Source organism: Ursus maritimus, unplaced genomic scaffold (genome assembly GCF_017311325.1).
Source record: "Ursus maritimus isolate PB19 unplaced genomic scaffold, ASM1731132v1 scaffold_6, whole genome shotgun sequence".
NCBI classification, from domain to species: Eukaryota; Metazoa; Chordata; class Mammalia; order Carnivora; family Ursidae; genus Ursus; species Ursus maritimus.
In genome coordinates this window covers 11,432,581-11,447,631 of record NW_024426774.1, presented here as the reverse complement: position 1 = coordinate 11,447,631, position 15,051 = coordinate 11,432,581, and the positions used below count along the sequence as shown (strand labels likewise).

Sequence of the window (15,051 nt, the reverse complement as noted above, 5' to 3'; positions counted from 1 at the left end):
TGGCAGTAATTACATATTATAAGTGCTAATATGTGTTTCCTTTTTTCCTAAATAGTGAAGTAGCAATTTCTTTCTTTTTTTTATTTTAATGTTTTTTTATTATATTATGTTAGTCACCATACAGTACATCCGCGGTTTCCGATGTAAAGTTCGATGATTCATTAGTTGTGTATAACACCCAGTGCACCATGCAATACGTGCCCTCCTTACTACCCATCACCAGTCTATCCCATTCTCCCACCCCCTCCCCTCTGAGGCCCTCAGTTTGTTTCTCAGAGTCCATAGTCTCTCATGTTTCATTCCCCCTTCTGATTACCCCCCCTTTCTTTATCCCTTTCTTCCCCTACTGATCATCCTAGTTCTTATGTTCCATAGATGACAGAAATCATGATAATTGACTTTCTCTGCTTGACTTATTTCACTTAGCATTATCTCCTCCAGTGCCGTCCATGTTGCAGCAAATATTGAGAATTCGTTCTTTCTGATAGCTGAGTAATATTCCATTGTATATATGGACCACAACTTCTTAACCCAGTTTCTGTTGAAGGGCATCTCGGTTCCTACCACGCTTTGGCTATTGTGGACAATGCTGCTATGAACATCGGGGTGCATATGGCCCTTCTCTTCACTACGTTTGTATCTTTGGGGTAAATACCCAGTAGTGCAATGGCTGGGTCATAGGGTAGCTCAATTTTTAACTTTTTAAGGGACCTCCACAAGTTTTCCAACTTGCATTCCCACCAACAATGTAGGAGGGATCCCCTTTCTCCACATCCTCTCCAACAATTGTTGTTTCTTGCCTTGTCAATTTTTGCCATTCTAACTGGCATAAGGTATTATCTCAGTGTGGTTTTGATTTGAATTTCCCTGATGGCTAATGATTTTGAACATTTTTTCATGTGTCTGTTAGCCATTTGTACATCTTCATTGGAAAAGTGTCTGTTCACATCTTCTTCCCATATTATAATTTGCTTATTTTTTTCTTGTGTATTGAGTTTGAGGAGTTCTTTGTAGATCTTGAATACCAGTCTTTTATCTATAGTGTCATTTACAAATAAATTCTCCCATTCCGTGGGCTGGTGCTTAGTTTTTTTTACTGTTTCCTTGGCAGTGCAGAAGCTTTTTGTCTTGATGAAGCCCCACAAATTCGTTTTATCTTCTGTCTCTCTTGCCTTTGGATATGTGTCATGAAAAAGTTTACTTTGGCCGATGTCGTGGAGGTTGCTGCCTATGTTCTCCTCTAGGATTTTGATGGATTCCTGTCTCACTTCGAGGTCTTTCATCCATTTGGAGTTTATTTTTGTGTATGGTGTGAGTGAGTGGTCATGTTTCATTCTTTTGCATGTAGCTGTCCAATTTTCCCAGCACCATTTATTGAAGAGACTGTCTTTTTCCCACCGGATGTTTTTTCCTGCTTTATCAAAGATTAGTTGCCCAAAGAGCTGAAGGTCCATTTCTGGGTTCTCTATTCTGTTCCATTGGTCTATGTGTCTGTTCTTGTACATGCTGTCTTTGTGATCACAGCTTTGTAGTACAGCTCGAAATCCGGCATTATGATGCCCTCAGCTTTGTTTTTCCTTATCAACAGTTCCTTGGAGATTTGGGGCCTTTTCTGGTTCCATACAAATTTAAGGACTATTTGTTCCAGTTCTTTGAAAAATGTCATCGGTATTTTGATCAGGATAGCATTGAATGTGTAGATTGCTCTGGATAGCATGGACATTTTAACTATGTTAGTTCTTCTGATCCATGAGCATGGAATATTATTCCATCTTTTCTTGTCTTCCTCAATGTCTTTCAAGAGTGATTTGTAGTTTTAGAATACAGATCCTTTAAGTCTCGGTTAACTTAATGCAAAGGTAACGTATGGTTTTTGGTGCTCTTGCAAATGGGATGGATTCCCTAATTTCTCTTTCTTCAGTCGCATTATTTGTTTATAGAAATGCAACTGATTTCTGAGCATTGATTTTGTATCCTGCCACGTTACTGAATTGCTCTATAACTTCTAATAGTTTGGGAGTGGCTTCTTTTGGGTTTTCCATATAGAGTATCATGTCATCTGCAAAGAGAGACATTTTGACTTCTTCTTTGCCAATTTGAATACCTTTGATCCCTTTTTGTCGTCTGATTGCTGTTGCAAGGACTTCTAGTACTATGTTGAATAATAGTGGCGAGAGTGGGCATCCTTGTCGTGTTCCTGATCTTAAGGGAAAGGCTTCCAGCTTTTCCCCATTGAGAATAATATTTGCAGTAGGCTTTTCATAGATGGCTTTTATGAGATTGAGAAATGTACCTTCTATTCCTACACTCTGAAGGGTTTTAATCAGGAAAGGATGCTGTATTTTGTCAAATGCTTTTTCGGCATCGATTGAGAGGATCATATGGTTCCTGAGTCTTTTCTTGTTGATATGATGTATCACGCTGATTGATTTGCGAATATTGAACCACGCTTGCATCCCAGGTATGAATCCCACTTGATCGTGATGGATAATCCTTTTAATGTACTGTTGGATTCTATTAGCAAGTATCTTGTTGAGGATTTTGGCGTCCATATTCATTAGGGAAATCGGTCTGTAATTCTCCTTTTTGAGGGGGTCTTTGCCTGGTTTGGGGATCAAGGTAATATTGGCCTCATAGAATGAGTTTGGTAGCTTTCCTTCTGTTTCTATTTTTTGAAATAGCTTTAGGAGAATAGGTATTATTTCTTCTTTGAATGTTTGGTAGAATTCCCCAGGAAAACCGTCCGGGCCTGGAGTTTTGTTATTTGGAAGGTTGTTTATCACTGACTCAATTTCTTCATAATTAATTGGCCTGTTTAAGGAATCAATTTCTTCCGGTTTCAATCTTGGTAGTTTATAGGTTTCCAGGAAGGATTCCATCTCTTCCAGATTGCTTAGTTTATTGGCATATAGCTGTTGATAAAAATTTCTAATAATCCTTCCAATTTCAATGGTGTTCGTCGTGACCTCTCCTTTTTCATTCATAATTTTAATAATCTGGGTCCTTTCTCTTTTCTTTTGGATAAGTCTTGCCAGTGGTCTGTCAATTTTATTGATTCTCTCAAAGAACCAGCTTCTAGTCCTGTTGATCTGCTCTACTGTACTTCTGGTTTCTGCTTGATTGATTTCAGCTCTAATTTTGGTCAACTGCTTCCTCGTGCGTGGATTAGGCCTGTCCCTCTGTTGCTGTTCCAGCTTCTTGAGGTGAGAATATAAAAACTGCATTTTAGATTTTTCTATTCTTTTGAGTGAGGCTTGGATGGCTATGTATTTCCCCCTTAGGACTGCCTTTGCAGTATCCCATAGGTTTTGGACTGTTGTATTTTCATTCTCATTGGTCTCCATAAATTGTTTAATTTGATTTTTGATTTCCTGGTTTATCGAGTCATTCCTGAGCAGGATGGTTCTTAGTCTCCAAGTGTTTGAGTTTCTTCCAAATTTTTCCTTGTGGTTGAGTTCCAATTTCAGAGCGTTGTGGTCTGAGAATATGCAGGGGATAATTTCAATCTTTTGGTATCGGTTGAGACCTGTTTTGTGTCCCAGAACATGGTCTATTCTTGAGAATGTTCCATGGGCATTAGAATAGAATGAGTATTCTTTGGTTCTGGGGTGTAGTGTTCTATATATATCTATGAGGTCCAACTCGTCGAGTATGGCATTCAAAGCCTTTGATTCTTTGCTTAGTTTTTGCCAGGGTGTTCTGTCTATTTCTGATAGTGGAGTGTTGAGGTCCCCTACTATTAATGTATTTTTATTTATATGTCTCTTTATTCTGGTTAAGAGTTGGCTTGTGTATCTTGCTGCTCCCCTGTTGGGGGCATATATATTTATAATTGTCATATCCACTTGTTGAATACTTCCCTTAAGAATAATATAGTGCCCTTCTGCATCTCTAACTATAGTCTGTAGTTTAAAATCCAATTTATCTGATATGAGAATTGCTACCCCAGCTTTCTTTTGAGGTCCATTTGCGTGAAAGATGGTACTCCATCCCCTTACTCTCAGTCTGAATGCATCCTTGGGTTCGAAATGAGTCTCTTGTAGACAGCAAATGGATGGGTCATTTCTTTTTATCCAATCTGCAACCCTGTGGCGTCTTATGGGATGGTTCAAACCATGTACATTAAGACTGAGTACTGAGAGATATGATTTTAATGATGCCATGTTGCCAGTAAAGTCTTTGTTTGTATTGGCTGTGACTTTCTGTTCTGTATCACTCTTGGGGCCTTTTTACTTTTATAGAACCCCCCGTAATATCTCCTGTAGGGCTGGTTTCGTGGTTACGAACTTGGTTAGTGACTGGCAATTCTGAAATATCTTTATTTCTCCATCAATTCTGAATGACAGCCTTGCTGGATAAAGGATCCTTGGCTGCATGTTTTTCTCTGAAAGAGCTTTAAATATGCTCCCCCAACCCTTTCTCTCATTCCAGGTCTGTGTAGACAGGTCTGACGTAATTCTGATGCTTTTGCCTTGGTACGTGAGAAATTTCTTTGCCCTGGCCGCTTTCAATACTGTATCCTTGCATCTAATATTTGCGAATTGCACTATGACGTGACGTGGCGTAGGTTTGTCGTGGTTGAGCTTGGGAGGGGTCCTCTCTGCCTCAATGATGCCATGTTGCCAGTAAAGTCTTTGTTTCTGTAGATTGTGACTTTCTGTTCTGTATCACTCTTGGGGCCTTTTTAGTTTTACAGAACCCCCCTTAATATCTCCTGTAGGGCTGGTTTCGTGGTTACGAAATTGGTCAATGACTGGCGATTCTGGAAGGTCTTTATTTCTCCATCAATTCTGAATGACACCCCTGCTGGATAAAGGATCCTTGGCTGCATGTTTTTCTCTGAACGAGCTTTAAGAATGCCCCCCCCCCAACCCTTTCTCTCATTCCAGGTCTGTGTAGATAGGTCTGACGTAATTCTGATACTTTTGCCTTGGTACGTGAGAAATTTCTTTGCCCTGGCCGCTTTCAGTACTGTATCCTTGGATCTAATATTTGCGAAATGCACTATGACGTGACAAGGCGTAGGTTTCGTAGTTGAGCTTGGGAGGGGTCCTCTCTGCCTCTTGGACACGAATGTTTGTTTCCCTTGCTAGATCAGGGAGGTTTTCAGCTACAATTTGTTCAAATATCTCTTCTAGACCTCTGTTTTTCTCCACCCCCTCGGGGATACCGATGATTCTGACATTGGAACCTTTCACTGAGTCAGTAATCTCCCATAACCTACATTCCTGTGCGTGGATTTTTTTGAGTCCAGATTCTGTTTTAGTTTTTTCTTCTACTAATTCATCCTCCAATTCGCTGATTTGTTCTTCTGCCTCATTCACCCAGGCCATCAGAGCCTCTCGTTTTGACTGCATTTGGCTTATAGAATTTTTAATTTCTGCCATATTCGCTCTCATTTCCGCCCTTAGAGCTTCTATATTCTCATTAACATTTTCGTTAATTCTTTTTTCAAGTCTGCACATCATCTTGACCATTGTTATTCTGAATTCCATTTCTGATAATTTGGTTATATCCATATCCATTAGTTCTGTGGCAGAGGCCACAGACTCATTGTCTTTTCTTTGCTGAGAGGGACTTCTTCTCGTCATTCTGATGAGAGGTTGCGGGGTTGTCCAGAGCCCAAATTATTGACCGGGACTCAGGCAGTGCACCCTTGTTTTATAGGGATCTTAGGGATGTGGGCTTTTTGATTTTTCAGCCTGCCTTCTAGGGGAGAGGCCAGCCGCACCAATATTCAGGCAGCCCTGTTTGGGTAGAGTCTCTGTGTCCCCTGCGAGGGGGGATAGGGGTGGGCACACTGTGAGCCGGTATTTCCAGGCTTTTGTTCTCTGGTGACTTTCCCTGGCGGTTTGCTGTGCCTCTTCTGAGAGTCAGAGCAGCAGTGGCCGAATCTCAGCCTCTGTCTCAGAACAGAGGGATCGTGGACCGTTCTCCACTGATGTTCTGGCCACTTTAACTCTGTTTCTGTTGGTGCTGCTCAACCCTGCAGCGTCCCGGTTTGCGCACCCCGCACCCGGTGTCCCAGCCCTCACTTCCAGGGCTGGCGGGTCTCTGTCCTTTGTGTTTCTAACACCGCCAGCCGCCAGCCGACCCCGCGCGCTCCGGAGCTCCTGTTCTCAGTCTGGTTCCAGTGAGCACACTGGAGTTCCTTCCGTGAGAAGTCTGGTGTCATGCACTCCCCGGCTCATGGTCTCAGTCTCTTCTCTCGTGAGTGTTGTCCGTGAGTCCGCGTGCTCCCCCATGCAGGTGGCTACCGCTTCCCGGTGCCCGAACGCGGCACCTCCCTCCCCCTTCCGTTTATCTTCCGATATCTGTGCGTGGTTTCACGGCTCCCTGCTTGGTACCTCAATACTCAGCGCTGGAGATGTTCATTAGTAGAGATCCGGATGCATCTTCCTGCATCTCAGGCTGATTCCGTGGTTGTTTAAGCCTGTCTGGTACCTATCCAGCTCGACTCAGGGGACCGGCTGAAAAAGGGGTCCCCTACTCCTCCGCTATCTTAACTCCAACCCCGAAGTAATAATTTCTTATGATTATGAGCTGTTATAAATACGGGAACAAATTAGGAGCCATCACAGAACACAACAAAAAGCATTGAAGTAAGGGACACATGAAAAAAGACACCCTCCCCCAAATTTGCTTAAGTGAATGTATTTGTGAAGTTTTGACAGAACCAAATTTATGTCTCCCTCCTTCCCCTTCCCCAGCAAAAGAGAGGCTATGATTTGTGATGATATTAAGGATGAAAGTAATAAATACCGACTTAGGTTTAGTTTGTACTAATTTATACGTAATCTCTTCTTTAGTCCTTCCCCAAGCTATGCCGTTGCTATTACGCATTCTATTTTATTGAGAGGATATGAAACTCCTATTGAATATTTTGTCCAGGTTACCCAGATGATCTGAAATCAGGCCAGCCTCACTTCAAAGACCATGTTCTTTCTGCTGTATTCTATTCGGAGGCTGAATAGTCAATTTCTTGACGAAATTTATTACCATATTTATAACCAGCTTTTGTCATATTTTAATAAATATTAGTCTTTGCAATTTGTTTAAAAAGTGATGCTTAGTCATTTTACCAATATTAGAAAAGAGTTATGTATTTAAGAAAGAAGAACTGCAAATTACCTACAGGTCAGCCAAAATCTGTATGTTCTTTGCACCTCTTGTGTGGGTGGGTGTGATCTTTAGCCTAAGAATACATTCTCTACATTCTATTTGATACCTGTTTTCTTGATAACTTATGAAAAGATATTCATAATATATTAATTTTCAAATCACATACAGTAATTGCATAATATTTCATTGAATGCATTAGCAAAATGTAATCTTCTACTGGGTGTATTTTTCTCTTTCATAAATTAGGCTGCATGAGTTTCCTTGAGCTCTGTGTGTATCTGTAATTATTTCTCAGGGATAACTTCATTATAGAAGTTGAATCGCTAGATCAAATTACTGTGGGCATTAAGGTTTTTTGATAATTGTTACTAAATTATTTTGTAGAAGGTTTATCAATTTTCATTTTTGAACATACAGTAATTATATTACTTTGGTATATATTTCAAGATCACAGATTTCAAATAGGTCAGTGGTAACAAATACGGTCACCTGTTAAAGCTATTTGACTTATTAAAGCAAGATTTTTTTTCCTAAGTGATTTAAACTTTGTAATATGATACAAACCATAGTTCTTGACCAAGAGCAGTCTGTGTAGCTTTAAATAATATTGTTGCTTGGGCCCCGTTCCATATTTGCTTAATCAGAACCATTGCGGAGGGGCCATGCATCTGTATTGTATTAAAAGACCATGCTTTATCTAACTTTCGCTTATATTTTATTCTGGTTGGAACTCTGTTTCTGGTGAAATAAGGTTTGGAAGAAAACGTCACCAATGGAAGGGTCTTGTTTGAGCACAAATCCATGTCTGAGAGAAGGACTGGTTTAGTGTTGGGTAGACAAGTTGTATACTTTATCGTTTTTGTGGGGTTCCATAGTATGGCGAAATAGTGTTGTTGTGGTGAAACTGTTGGCCTAATTTTACACATATTTTGCAGGTCTGCAAAGGATGACTTTACATCTATTATTGGGAAATGTCAAGGTAAGAGTTTCCAAAATATTGAAAAAATGAAAGTTTCAAACTTAAAACAGTTAACAGTATTCCGTAAAAGCCAGGGTAGAAATTAAATATTAATAAAGATTGTTGTGACGCTATTAAGATGATTTTAAAACTTCTTAACTGAATTCTCTTACTGCCCTTAAATGTTTTGCGTTGTCCATTTTGGACATTTTGAAGAGATTTGAAATTGAAACTATTTTAAAATAAAAGTCTACACCAGTTTTGGGATAAAGTATTTGTGTCTCTAGTGTTTTTTTGTTTTTTTGTTTTTTTTTAATGTACTCTCTCCACCCAGTGTGGGGCTTGAACCCCTGACCTCGAGATCAAGTCACATGCTCTACTGACTGAGCCAACCAGGCGCCTCTAGGCTTTTATTTTGAATTCAGTGCAAAAAAAAAAAAGGAAAATTATGTATAAGTCAAGAGTTGGTTAGATGTAGACTAGTAAACAAAAATCTGGGATTTGATCATTCTGATGTGTTTAGCACAAATTACTATGGTTTATGTATATGAACCATTTTGCAGGATACTAGGGATATGACTATGAACAAAAAGTTATAGTCCCCTACCTCTTCAGGTATCTAGACACTCAGAATATAATTACTAAGTTCGACAAATCTGATGAAGGAAAAGTACAGAGCAGAGTGAGCGTTTAACCAGGGCTGTGAGATGAGATTGTTGAGAAAAAGTGACTTTGGAAAGCAGCCTAAGGGATGAGTAGAAGTTAGGAGCAGCTGTCTGTAGGAGCAGGTATGAAAAGGCAGAGGGAACCTTACAGGAAGAAAATAATCAGGAGTGTGCTATTAAGTAAATACAGCTATTCTCTATGTTTTACTTAGGGACTTGCAGTTCCATCTGTCTGACCTTGGGTCAGTTTAACAGTGTCATGGTTGTAGGAATCCTAAGGATGGCAATCATGGTTGTTATGACGATGACAGACATTTATAGTGTCCTTACCTTATGCCACACACTGTGTTTAGGGCTTTATATGCATTTTCTCATTTAATTGGAAGAACATAGAATACATACCTTATCTCCAAGTAGCATTAGGGTAAAATGATAAATCCTTGACAGTGAAAGAGCGAGAAGGAAGACATCGATAGTTTTGAAACCTACAAATTGATGGTAGTACAGAGGATTTCCCCAACTTCCCTGTGAAAATGGTGGTCTTAAGCTCCTTGTCAGATGTGCCATTAGTGAGTGTCTCAGTTTCCTTCTCATTTTCCTCCTTTTTGGCCATCTGCTTGTGTTTGGAAAAATAAAGGTCAGATGTTTACAAGATGTTTTCAGTTTTGTTGTGAATGGTGATATTCTATTAGTATGTCAGAATCGCTATACTTCTGTAATTCCACGTCTGCTAGTGGTAAGGTAGTAATAGTTCTTACAGAGATGTCTGCATGCACAGTATGTATTGTAGCTTAAAAGCAAATGTAAAACTGCCTATTTGTTTATATAAACTTACCTCTTCTTGTAATCTGTTCCTTGGCTCTGTCCCCTGGATTGTCAGTGATACCATTATCCGTAGCAAGCCAGAAATCAACATGTTTTCGCATTCTTTTTCCTTCTCTTTCGTCTTTATTTGACAAATATTAAGCTGCCGCCATGTGCCAGGCACTCTCCTAGGCGCTGTGTATAAAATGAGAAGTAAGCTACGGGTGATCTTGATTTAAGGGTTTGCAGTCCATCAGGGAAGAGAGAAATACTTCACTGCAGCTGTACTGAGTGACACAATGGGGAGGCCTCACCTTTGCTTAACTTCAAGCCCTGGGAACCCTGTGAAAATGTCTCCGGCCTCCTTTTCTGCCATCACAGCCCTAGCTCAGACTTTTAATATTTTCACTAAGGTGTTGTTGTTGTTGTTGTTGTTGTTGTGTGTGTGTGTGTGTGTGTGTTTAAACAACAGTCTCCTGACTAGGTTTTCTTCTGTTTGCCTCTCACTGATCCACACTGCACCCTGCTTGCCAAATTGATTGCTGTTAAATGGAAATTCCATCCAGTTACCCTTCAGATCTGGCTCCCTGCTTTCTAGAAATGTGACCTTGGACAAGTTACCTTACTCTCGGAGCCTCAATTACCTGTAATGGCATAATGTTACAGACTGAGTTGTGGAAAAAAATAATATGAGCTAATACATGCAAAGCTCTTAGGATAACGTCTGACACATACTAAGTACTTAGGAGACGTTAAGCTTTTATTACCGCCACCACTGCTAGTCCTGTCATTCTGCCTGGAATCTTTCAGTTGTTCCCCACTGACTGTGGAATACTGCTCATTTTTTCTGACCTTTCAGTCAGTCTTTCCCTTCAGATCCCTCTGCCGTACAGCCTGTGTTCTTGTACAAAGCAGCTTTTGCATTTCCAGCTTTTTCCATCGTGCTTTTCATGCCTTGGTACAGATAGTTCTTTTTCCCTAGAAGCTCCACTTTTATATTTAATTAATGAGTCTTGCGTATTTTAGTTCAGGCATCCACTCTCTTGGGAAACCTTCCCTTCCTGCCCACTTCCTCATCATTTGTACATCTTTCTTTATGTTTTCCTAGGACTTGTTTGTACATGTATCCCCACACTCAGGCTGCTCTACTTTTTTCCCCCTTAATTGTTGATTTGCTTATCTGATTCCTGCTTCGATTATAAATTCTTTGAAAGCAGGGCTTCCATCTAACTCAACTTTTTTTTGTTCCTGATGCTCAGCGACTCTTTCACATAGTAGGTGTACAATTCTCAATCCTTTCAAGTGGGTAATGACACTGGGGAACTATTACAATGATTTTTATGAGTTTGTGTATGAGCAAAGTATATTTGCCTATTCCTGTGAGTTAATTCTAGAAATTCATGACTGTATACATGTTTATAATAGTTGTATATACATATATAAACATTATGGATAATTGGCATGATTTTCAGGGTTTTTATTCCTTATGAACACAAATGCGTATACATACCACAAAGAATAGATAAGGGGCTCTGTTTGCTTCGTATCCTGTTGAGAATACTAGACGAGTAGTGTTGTGCAAGCTCTAGCATTTTTTGAATTTGCTTTCAATTATCTCCTCACCAGCGCTTATTAAAGTAGACCAGACCTGCCTTACGTAATGTGTAAGGATCAAGAAGTTCCCAGAAGAATAATTTAGGAGTGGATATTCAATCATCTTTTTCCCCGGTGCTGTGCTTTTGTTAGGTGAGGGCTTGGGAGCCTGCAGTGAGCCGCTGAGAAGCATGTTCAGAATGCTGGAGTGATTCAGACATTCTGGGCCCTTTTGAGCTGTGACATTAGACACTCACTCTTAGCCAGTACGTAAACTGAGAGATCTGCAAGTTAACATGAAAATGGGAAGCTTAACCCTCTGTATTTCACACAAATTATAATATTTGTTAGAGGTTTTAGTGTGTACAGTTAATGTGGCCGCATGGATGGGATAATAATGCTTTGAGAACTAATGTTTTATTTTGTTGGCTTCCACATGTGTGGATTTATGACCTTAATGCCGCATTAATGGCTTCTTTCCACTTCATATAATTTGAGGTAATGATCATTTGCTTATTATCGGACTCATCTTTATGGGAATAACTCTCGTATGCCAAATGATATTTCCTGTGTATGCTTGGGGAGAAGGAGCCAGATTGTTGTTAATGCGTTTTTGAAACTATATATTGCAGAGTCTGCAAACTAAAATAGGAACTATTTCGTTCCACTTTGATATTTTTCAATTATTGCTTTATAAAATATATGCCACTTGAGAATGTTTAAAATGTTTGCAACTTGTTTTGGTTCTGTTTGCCAGGCCATAAATATTAGCCTTCTCTTTCTGCCTTGAATAGTGACCTAAATGATGGCATATGGAATTAGAAGGCAGATTTTTTTTTTCTAGAGCTGTACTATGTTAAGAGATTTTTTTCATATTTCTGACTTCGAGATCCCATAAACCAGAGCTTACCATACTTCCCATAAACCATACTTCCCATAAACCATACTTGCAATAGGCAAGCACTAAGGAGCAGCTTGCCTGCTGTAAGTATGCTGAGATCCCACCAGCCCACTGGTGGCCTGGTGGGCCCCATGACAGGCCAAGCTGAGACACTGTCCTTTGTGTTTTTGTATTTCTAAAATTGGCTTGATATTTTGTAGTTTCCATTATATTTTTGTTGAGATTCTCCATATATTCCTTACGTTTGTTTTCCTTTGAATTCCCAAATATGCTTTAATAGCTGTTTTGAAGCCCTTGTCTGCTTATTCCTTAATTTGTATCATTTCTGGGTGTGTTTCTGTTGGTTGAGTTTTCCCATGTTTATTGATATTTTCATGCCTCATATATCTAACACTTTATTTTTTAATTTAATTTTTTTAAATTTGTGATCAGTTGATTTAATTTTTAAAGATTCTTCGTTTAAATTCAATTTAATTAACATACACCATATTATTAGTTGCCAGGGTAGAATGTAATGATTTATCAGTTGCATAAAACACCTAGTGCTCTCAATTAATCTTTTTTATTTAAAAAAATTTTTTTTAAGGAGGGTACATGCCCAGCGTGGAAGCCAGCACGGGGCTTGAACTCATGACCCTGAGATCAAGACCTGAGCTGAGATCAAGATTCAGACACTTAACTGGCTAAACCACCCAGGCACCCCTTATTTTTAATTTTTTTACTATTTTATTTTTTTTCTAACACTTTAGATTGTATGTTCAACATTATGGAGTTGAGTTAGTAAGTTTTGTTATGTTCCCCTAATAGAGTATTGAGTTTTGTTCTGGGATACGGTTCATTTTTTTGTGGATCAGCTTAATCTTTTAAGGCTTCTTTTTAACTCTTAGACGATATGGTTTAGAATAGCTTTTACTTTGGGGTTAGATTAGTCCTACTTTAAGGTAGGGTCTTCCTGGGATCTTGTATGAGAGCTCTGAGTGTTCATTGACATCTCTCCACTCCAATGGGGTGGAATTCTAACATTCCAAACCCTCTCCAAGCTCAGGCAGTTGTTTTCCCCAATAGTCTTTCTGTTCTTGGCCCTGCAGAATATCTGTGCACGTGCGTGTGTGCATGCATGTGGGGGGTTGCTAAAGACCCTGGGTTCATCTCTGCAGATTTTTATAGCTCCTTCTCTGCCTCTGGAACGCTGCCTTACAGAGTGGATTCAGTGTGGTAGCTCCAAACTCCATTCTTTATCTGCTGTGTTCACTGAGACTTGCACGTGCTGTTGGAGGTTCCTTTTCATGCTCCATGGTCCGGAAGGTGCTACTGGCTGAATTTAGCTTCTCCCAGTGATCACAGTCTTGCACTGCTTGTAGTATAGTGTCCGAAAATAGTTATTTTGACCTATTTTTCTTTTACGGTGGAAGATCTAATCTGAAACTGGTTACCCTGGGGTATTTTTTTTTTTTTAATGACAAAAGCAGTATACATGTATAACAAATTCAAACAATATAGAAGTAGAAAAAGTAAAAATAAAGTTTCTTTTCAACTTGCATTTTCATAGGAATTTATATTAATTTAACATAAAACCTTCTATGCATATATAAACCTGTATATATGTGGATTGACTTTTTTTCTTTAACAAAACAAGGTCATCTTGTATAGTTTGTTCTCCAGCTTGCTCTCCCTCTGACTGTATTGATGTCTTTCCCAGTCAGTATGTACAGATGCATTTCAGTCTTTTAAATGTAGCCACAGTATTCCATTGTAAGAATGTGAACCACACGTTTTTTATTCCCCTCTTGATAGAAATTTAGGTTGTTTATAGTGGCTTGTTTTCTTCCTCTTTCTCTTACCTATCTTTGCCCCCATCCCCCTCCCCTAGCACTGGAAAGAACATCTTCCGTGTCTCTGGGTATAGTATTCAAAATAGCTACCACTATAATTCTTTCCAGAAAGTTACACCTGTTTATACAACTATGAAAAAGGTATGATTGAAGCGGTTTCTTTTCTCAACTGTCAGCCCCGTATGCTACCTATTTAAAAAATATTCGATAGGTTCACAGGCAAAGGAAAAAAAAAAGCATCTCATTTTCAATTTGCATATTTTTAGTTATTAAGTAGAGCATATGTTAAGTGGCTTTTTTTTTTTGTGTGAATTATTAGATCATATCCTTTTGCCTATATTACTCTTAGATTACTTGACTTTTTCTTATTGGTGTGATAGTATGAATGTTAACTCTCTGTCATATATGTTGCAAATATTTTCACCCAATCAATTTCCTTTTAGATTTGTTATGGTGTTTTTTATTCGGTCCACAGAACTTTTTTTTTTGGTAACGGCATTTGTCACTTTTTTTCCTATATAATTTCAGGGTTTCTCTTCGTGGTTAGACCTTTCTTATTCCAGGATTGTAACATTTTTCTCATGTCTTTACTGATATTTAGCTTCTCAGCAAGTCTTTATAGCTCCACTAGTTTGCTCTTGCTCCCTGGAAGAGATTGTTCATTCAACCCTTCATTTTGCAAATGAGGGAGCTGCACCTCCGTGATCTCCCAAGGTCATGCCCCTTCGTTTTATGGCGGCGCTGAGAATAGAACCCAGTGTTCCTTGTGTCTTAATCTTTCTCCATTACTCTTTCCAGTCTGGTGGGTGAACACTGGAATAGAATGTCTTCTGTTAGCACTTGAGTGCCTGTTACTACCACCAGAGTGCTGGGCACTGAGAATGCAGTTATGAATAGAATGGGCCCAGCACCTGGCATCTTGGAATTTATAGTTCAATGAATAGACGATAAAAAGTAGACAAACACATGCATAATTGTTTGGAATAAGAGATGTGAAGAACGTGAAATCATTGGGCAGTGGAGAATAATGGGGCCTTGACACTGCATAGACAGGATGGTCTGAGAATGCATCCTGTGGAAATGATATGTATCACTGAGAGATTTGAGAAATTGAAAAAATTTTGAAAAATTGAGATCTGAAAGACGAAAAGGAGCCAGGAAAGGACTTAGGGAAAG

The 15,051-nt window shown here is 39.2% G+C and overlaps 1 protein-coding gene across 1 annotated transcript in view; it reads left to right on the top strand.

Annotated features, from left to right (window-relative positions):
* Window positions 1–15,051, top strand: part of NBAS (NBAS subunit of NRZ tethering complex) — a 338,079-nt gene that overhangs the window by 11,091 nt on the left and 311,937 nt on the right. The window contains exon 6 of the mRNA XM_040622888.1: window positions 8,058–8,101. Coding sequence (XP_040478822.1) covers window positions 8,058–8,101 — 44 coding nt within the window. The remainder of the gene's footprint in view (window positions 1–8,057; window positions 8,102–15,051) is intronic.